The following is a 7683-nucleotide window of genomic DNA, read 5'->3' as shown; positions in this document are numbered from 1 at the left end:
ATATCAGGAATGATTTGGTATTGAACTCAATTTAATTTCATGCCCTCTAAGGGCTTGTTCGGTTAGCTCTCAATCCATGTGAATTGAGCGGGATTGGATGGGTTTGAATCCCAAACAACTCAAACTTCTTCACAATTTTTTCCAATCCCATCCAATCCATGTGTATTGGGAATAACCGAAGAAGCCCTAATATGGACATCCAAATGTATTCAAACACCCGTGAGAATATTGATGCGCGGTGCTCCAAGCTAATCTTTATTTCACACACACATATGTGTGTATGTATATATAGAGAGAGGGAGCAGGAATATAGAATAGTAGCACAGTGTGACAGGCAGGCGCGTCGTAGCTGCTAATTATTTAGCGAGAGTGATACACATCTCTCATGGCATGAGGATATAGATAATATATGATTCGTATATAAATGCTAGTTTCTGTATCTGTATTCAGAGACGGTAATTCTGCAATATCATGCACATGAAGTCTAGCTGCAGCTGGGCTCTCTCTTAACCCCGACCGCCCTCAGGTGGATGAGGGCAACAAGGCACCGCCGGGTATCCCGCTGGTGAACTGGTTGCAGGGTAGCCGTAGCCATCCTGCTTCGTCGCCACAGCTCCCGCAGCTGCCTGCTTCATCTTCCTGCCTGCACCTGCACCTGCACCTGCACCACCGCACCGATGGGACGAAGAGAAGAGACGCACGTCGTCCAGTATGTATTCAGATCATAAGAACAGATATTGCAGCACCGTAGCATGCATTAATACGTACCGTAGGCCGCTGCTGCTTCAGTTCCGGCAACGAACAACGACGGGGCCAGGAAGAGGGAGACCACCACAAGAAAGCACAGCACCGCCGTTCCGGTCGTGGAGGATCTGCTCGCCATCGCCATATGTGATGCGTTACGTCCTGCCATTGTTCCGGTGGGCGGACAACGCTATTTATTATACTCGTTATATTGTCATTGAGCTAGCTATCCACCTACACGAAACTACGAGCGACCTACCTAAAGCCAGCCATGGTCAACCTGTGCGTGCTGGCCATACCCTATGCTTGCTTCGTTCCTAGCAATTACTGCTAGAGCTAGACACGGCGGCGTGCACCGTAAAGAGCTGAAACGAAGGTTATCTCGATCTGCTTTTTCCTGAACTCATCAGTAGAATATGAATAGAAAACGCGACTAGCACTACCGGAATCAATAGCTTCGCCGAGTGCCGGAAGCACTCGGCGAAGCCTTAAAAACACTCGGCAAAGGCTTTGCCGAGTGTAACACTCGGCAAAGAAGGCTCGGCAAACAGTGCATCGGCAAATATCTTTGCCGAGTGTCAGGTAGCACTCGGCAAAGAAAAGCGACCGTTACGGCGCCGGTTGACGGAGACGGCGGCTTTGCCGAGTGTCAACGGTGATACTCGGCAACGAAGATATCTTTGCCGAGTGTCCTCCTGGCAGCACTCGGCAAAGCCGCCTTCTTTGCCGAGTGTCAGTTGGGACACTCGGCAAATAGCCCGCCAGGGAGGGTCCCCGTGTCAGGCTCTTTGCCGAGTGTCCCAATTGGCACTCGGCAAAGCCGACCTCTTTGCCGAGTGCCAGCAACATAACACTCGGCAAAGAACCTAAGCCGGTGCCCAGGTCTGTGCTCTTTGCCGAGTGTTATGACCCAGACACTCGGCAAAGAGCCCCTTTGCCGAGTGTTACACTCGGCAAAGTGACCAGTATGTACCTTTTTTATTTGTTTTTTGTTTTCCATCCACATAAACAGAAGATATCACATATATATCACATATATACATCACAGATATCATCACAGACATAAATAGCCAACACAAACATAAAACCGTGACCACAAACATAAATATCCATCACAAACATAAGTGTTCAACACAAGTATTAAACACAAACATAAGTCTCAAACGTCGCAAGCTCTCACATAAGTATCAAACAGAAACATAAGTATTATACATAAGTTCTGAAGTCTAAAACAATGACTCATGGAGGTGGGCGGTTTGGCCGGGGTTGCGTTGGGCTGAACCCTTCCGGAGGGTTGTTGGATGCCGCCCCAGATTGGCCCTGCACAGAGAAGAGATAGCATGTGTTATACCAGATGCATTACAAACATCTAACTACAATTTTGATACTCATAGGAGTGTGGAAGAGAGTAGGGTCAACTGGGGGGAACAATGGAGGTGGCGGAGCGATGCCCTGTGCGGCGCCAAGGCTCTACATGTACTGGAATATCTCCGCCATCCTCTGATCAGCCGCCGCCCGCTCCGCCATTATCCTCGCCTCCATCTCTTCTAGTTGGGTCTGTAATATTACAAGCCAACGTTATAGTAACTCAAAGACTAGATATATAACTAAAGGAAGGACGAGTTATAGAATCACTAACCTCGAGTTGCTGTATGCGATGATGTGAGCTGTCGTGCCGAGGTCGAATGGCTGGGCTCTAGCCCGTGCTCCTTGCTCTCACCTGAGACAGAGTGGGAGTGGAGGACGAGTCGATTGCCCCGTCGGCAATCCAGTACCGCCCATGTCTCTTGCCTCCTCCGACCCTCATGAGCACATCGGGGTCGATAGGCTCGGTGCTCGGATCATAGTCTGGGCCATGGACCTCCTGCGCCATGGCGGTGTAGTCATGGAGGCGGCTGTAGACGGCGGGGTTGGTGTAGGCCTCGGGCCCGTCATCTGGGTTGTAGGTGACGTCGGACGTCGCCTTACCCTTATGGGCCATAGCATAGGCCGAGAAGGTGGAACAAGGTCTGCCACCATGTGACGCCGACTGCAACGAAAACCAACGAGATAGTTAGAAATAATATCTAACTTAGTGCTATATATCTAAATAAAAAAGGTGGCGTACCCATGCTTCGGCATATTGGCCCAGGCTCCGGCTGCCTTGGTGGTGCGAGGGGCCTTGCATCTGCAAACGCCGTTCCCGGCTAGCTGCGTGCGCCTCGTCCCACTCAGCCGAACACCACCTATCCACCATCTGCTCCCAGCAGAGAGGATGTGCGGCGCACCAATGTGGAATCACCTGCAAAGTAAACACATAAAGTGCATATCAGAAGATAAAATAAAATTCATGCATGGAGTACTTGTACCAAACATGCATGACTTTACCTGCAGGTACTGCTCCCTGGTCAACGACATGGTTCGGGCTTGAGGTTTGGTCACCTTCTCCCCAAGGACGGAGCCGTGGTAGGTGATGATGGCCTGGATGCGGGCCTCATAGTGCATGTCCACGACGAGCTTCTTACAGCACGTGGTGGCCACCACATCCGCCCTAGCCTCGTATCCAGCATCGCATCTGAAGAAATCCTGCATACAAAAACGATGTATCCATACATTATTTCAAGAATTTGCAACGAATGTGACATATTTTATATTATACTAAGACTTACCCACAGCTCTTGCTTCACCCGCTCCGCCTTGTTATTGAATTCCCTGCCGTCCCGGTCTACTGCATCGGGGGCGACGGCGTAGTGGTCGAAGGTGAAGGCTGGGCCCGTCACTCCGGCGTACTCCACAAGTCCAGGGAAGTGTTCCCTGCACAGCAGGCCGAGGATGTTGTTGGGGGGGCGACGATGACCCCCAGCATAATCCAAAACCGTCCAAGACCTGTCCAAGTGATAAATAAAAAGTATTAGTTTATATTATGATTTTGAACACATAATATGAACAAGAATGAAGAACATAAAGTTACATACCTCTCCCCTTCCGGCCGAATCAACGGCCGTCTGTCCCGAAGTATGGGACAAGGCGGGAGACTCGCGGGGCCTCGCAGGTAGATGCTCCTCGAACTAGAGCCGCCTGAACCTGAGGCGTCCTGCTGCTGGTCGTCGTCGTCCTGCTGCTGCTGGTCGTCGTCCTGAGGCGCCGCCTGCTGCTGCGCTGCCTGCTCTGCCTCGTGCTGCTGCGCTGCCTGCTCTGCATCGTCCGCCGTCCTACTCCTCCTCCCCCTCCTCCTCCTCCTCCTCAGGAAACCGCCCACCATATTTGTCCAACAACCTGCAATTAAGAGTAAACAAATAAGCACATATAAAAAGATGTATTTAAAAACAGGTGCGAAATAAAAAGTCATATAGCATTACATCGATTAAAAATAATCTTCATATGTGTCGGGGTTAGCCGGATCAAAACTCTCATCATCACTATCAAGCATTTCAATCTCAACACCATCGGAAGACGCAACCTCATCATTGCCTTCAAGGATTACTAAGTCATTATCATTTTGCACCTCATCATCCTCCTCATCAACAACCATTTCAATATCTACGTCCATTCCGATAGCTTCTGTTAAGTCTATCTCAAATCGCCCTTCTAGCCCATCTTCTTGGAAGAACTCTCCATCATATGTGTCCGGGTCTAAGTTGTAATCTTCATCGTTAGGAACAGGTAACCTCCCATGCGGCGATACCTTATACACAACATCCCAACCCTTAAGATGTTCTTTCATTTGACACGCATATGGGAGATAATACACTTGTGTGGCCTGTTGGGCCACGATATAGACATCGTCTCATGCTAAGGTGGAATCTTGTCGAATTTCGACTATCCCAAGATTAGAATGTGTTTGTCTCGTCACTTGAGGGTCAAACCAATGACATTTGAATATCACTGGAGTAAGAGGTTTGGAACCATAAAAATTGAGCTCATATATTTCTTCAATTCGTCCAAAATAATCGACATTGTCAAGGCCCGGCGTAAAGACTCCAGAACACGTTGTTTTCTGATTGGGTCGACTTTGGTCGTAGTGTGTTGTGCGAAAACGGTATCCATTGACGTCATACCCAGAATATTTCTTGACCCTATAAGCAAAGCCGTTGGCTACTTGTCTCAACTCGGCACTCATAGACGGATCTCTTTGGCCCTGCAAGTATTCGCAAGTTAAAAGACGCTAAATTGAGTTCAAAGGCGTATCTCTTTTACAAACTAAGCACGTACCTTACGTTTGAACCAGGAAATGAAATCGGGCAACCCATTTCTCGCACCCTTTCTAAGAAGAGCGTCATATTCCTGTGGAGTGGGGTCCCTTGATCGACGCCAGAATTCATGAAGAAATTGTTCCATGTATGGCGTCACCTCTTCAAGGTTGGTCAATACGTATAGCATGATATGTCGCCACTCTTCATGTGTCAGGGTCTTCGTGGTCGAGCCACTTGCGCTTCCGAGTTGGCCTCGAAATATGCTAAGGTTCGATTCATTGTCGTCATCATTGTAACGAGGGGGTGGATTATGCACGCTCGGCAGTTTGTCACCATAATAAGTTGTTGTGAAGTTTGAGACCTCCTCTAGAATGTATGCCTCTGCAATGGAAGCCTCGATTTTGCATTTATTTCTACATTTCTTTCGAATAGTCTTTAGACATCTCTCGATTGGATAGCACCAACGTCCCTGCACGGGGCCCCCCATTCGTGCCTCATAGGGGAGATGAAGAATCAAATGCTGCATTGGATTGAAGAAGCCGGGTGGAAATATCTTCTCAAGCTTACACAGTAACACGGGGGCCAATCTTTCCAAGTTTCCAACCACGGTTCGAGATAACTCTTTTGCACAAAGCTGACGGAAGAAATAGCTCAACTCTGAAAGCGTTAGCCAGACATGCTCAGGGACATAGCCTCGAACCATCGCAGGAAGAATCCGTTCAATCCATATGTGGAAGTCATGACTCTTCATCCCTAAGACTCGCATAGTAGATAAGTTCACCCCCCTACTCAGGTTAGCTGCATACCCATCAGGGAACATCAACATCTTGATCCACTGAAGTACTTCCTTCCTCTGGGCCCTGCTTAGGACGAAATCGGCCTTAGGCCTTCTCCATGTCTTTCCGCCACTTGGCGGCTTCATCTCTAGTTTTGGTCTATCACATAACGCTGCCAGATCCACTCTTGCCTTCACATTATCCTTTGACTTATCAGGAATGTCCATAATTGTTGCCCACAGTGCCTCGGCAACATTTTTTTCAGTGTGCATCACGTCAATGTTGTGTGGAAGGAGCAGGTCGTCATAATAGGGGAGCCGAGTCAAGCCAGACTTATGTGTCCACATATGCTGCTCACCATATCCCACAAAACCACCTTCTGTATTGGCCACGAGCCCATCTATCTGTTGACGAATTTCGGCACCAGTCATCGTTGCAGGTGGGCGGTCTGTCACAACGACACCTTTCGTAAAGTTCTTGATGTCTAGGCGGAATGGATGGTCAGCAGGAAGAAATTGTCGATGTTTATCGAAGGACGAATATTTGCCACCCTTTTTCAACCAAATGAACCTAAGAGCTTCCTTGCAAACTGGGCATGGGAACTTACCGTGAACACACCAGGCACAGAATAGCCCATACGCCGGTAAGTCATGCATGGAGTACTGGTACCAAACATGCATTCTGAAGTTTGTCTTCGTAGCTCGGTCATACGGCCATACCCCTTCCTCCCAGGCACGTACCAATTCATCGATCAAAGGCTCCATATACACGCCCATTTTGTTGCCCGGGTATCCTGGAATTATCAACGACACGAATATATTCTGCCTTTGAAAGCACACACCAGGGGGGAGATTGTTTGGGATAACAAACACGGGCCAACATGTGTACGGGGCAGCGCTCATTCCATAGGGATTGAACCCATCTGTGGCCAACGCAACACGTACATTACGAGCCTCTTCGGCTTTCTCACGGTGAATGTCATCAAAGTGTTTCCATGCTTCACCATCTGATGCGTGCACCATCTTGTCAGGATTGTATCGTTTTCCATTTTTGTGCCATGTCATCTGTTTCGCGGATTCCTCTGTCATGTAAAGACGCTGGATCCTCGGTATGAACGGAAGGTGTCGTAGGATTGTCAAGGGGATGTCGAGCTGCCTCTTCTGTCCATCACCAGAGTCTACCTCCATAAACCTAGACGAATTACACTTGGGACAGTACTTTGCCTCTGCGTATTCTTTCCTAAATAGCACGCAGCCCTTCGGACAAGCATGAATCTGCTCATACGTCATCTTGAGTGCACGAAGTAGTTTTTGTGCCTCGTACATGCTCTTTGGCATAACGTGATCATCCGGAAGCAGACTCCCAATAACCGTCAACAAGCCATCGAATGCGTCTCTACTCATGCTGTACTGCGACTTGAATGCCATTACACGCCCAATGGCATCCAGTTGAGAAACCTTTGTCTGGCCGTGAAGGGGTTTCTGTGCCGCGTCGAACATGTCGTAGAACGCCTTTGCAGTCGGCTCTGGCTCGTCATCCATACATCCTCCCGTGTATTGTGCCTCCTGATAGTCGTTCAACATATCTGCTACCCCCGCATCCGCGTCATAATCCTCGACACGTTGTCTCAACACCTCCTCTCTCGTACGATGCGCTTCACCATGAAATATCCACCGAGTATAGCCCGGCGTAAATCCATTCTTCCAAATATGTTCTACCATGACCTTCTTTGGTTTTCTTTTTCGATTGTCACATTTGCCGCACGGGCATGGGACTAGCTTCGCCCCTTTAGCAGCTTCGCCATATCACTACTAAAAAATCACCCTAATGCCACGGCGGATATTGCAACAACACTATTTTTGTTGCATTAGGTGTTAGTTATTGCCACATCCTTTAAAAGTGGTTGCGATATATGGACCGTTTTGCCACTATTTTTATGCATTGCGATAACCATGACTATCATTGCAAGAGAAAGGTGTTATTGCTACCAC

At 48.6% G+C, this 7683-nt stretch overlaps 1 protein-coding gene across 2 annotated transcripts; it reads right to left on the bottom strand.

The window, feature by feature from the left end:
- Positions 1 to 226: 226 nt before the first annotated feature.
- On the bottom strand, positions 227 to 964 carry LOC100275439 (uncharacterized). Of its 2 annotated transcripts, none has more exons than XM_008678691.3 (2): positions 769 to 964; positions 227 to 667 (listed from the first exon to the last, which is right to left on the bottom strand). In XM_008678691.3, exons 1-2 carry the CDS (start codon positions 911 to 913, stop codon positions 507 to 509), a joined length of 306 nt encoding a protein of 101 aa, XP_008676913.2. In that variant the 5' UTR covers positions 914 to 964; the 3' UTR covers positions 227 to 506. The 2 variants fall into 2 exon arrangements, with proteins under 2 accessions (XP_008676913.2, NP_001142983.1); NM_001149511.2 differs by having other exon boundaries at positions 233 to 661; positions 769 to 903.
- Positions 965 to 7683: the final 6719 nt, after the last annotated feature.

This window comes from Zea mays, chromosome 4, assembly GCF_902167145.1.
Source record: "Zea mays cultivar B73 chromosome 4, Zm-B73-REFERENCE-NAM-5.0, whole genome shotgun sequence".
NCBI lineage: Eukaryota > Viridiplantae > Streptophyta > Magnoliopsida > Poales > Poaceae > Zea > Zea mays.
The sequence above is the reverse complement of the archived record's forward strand: the minus strand, read 5'-3'. Positions and strand labels throughout refer to the sequence as shown.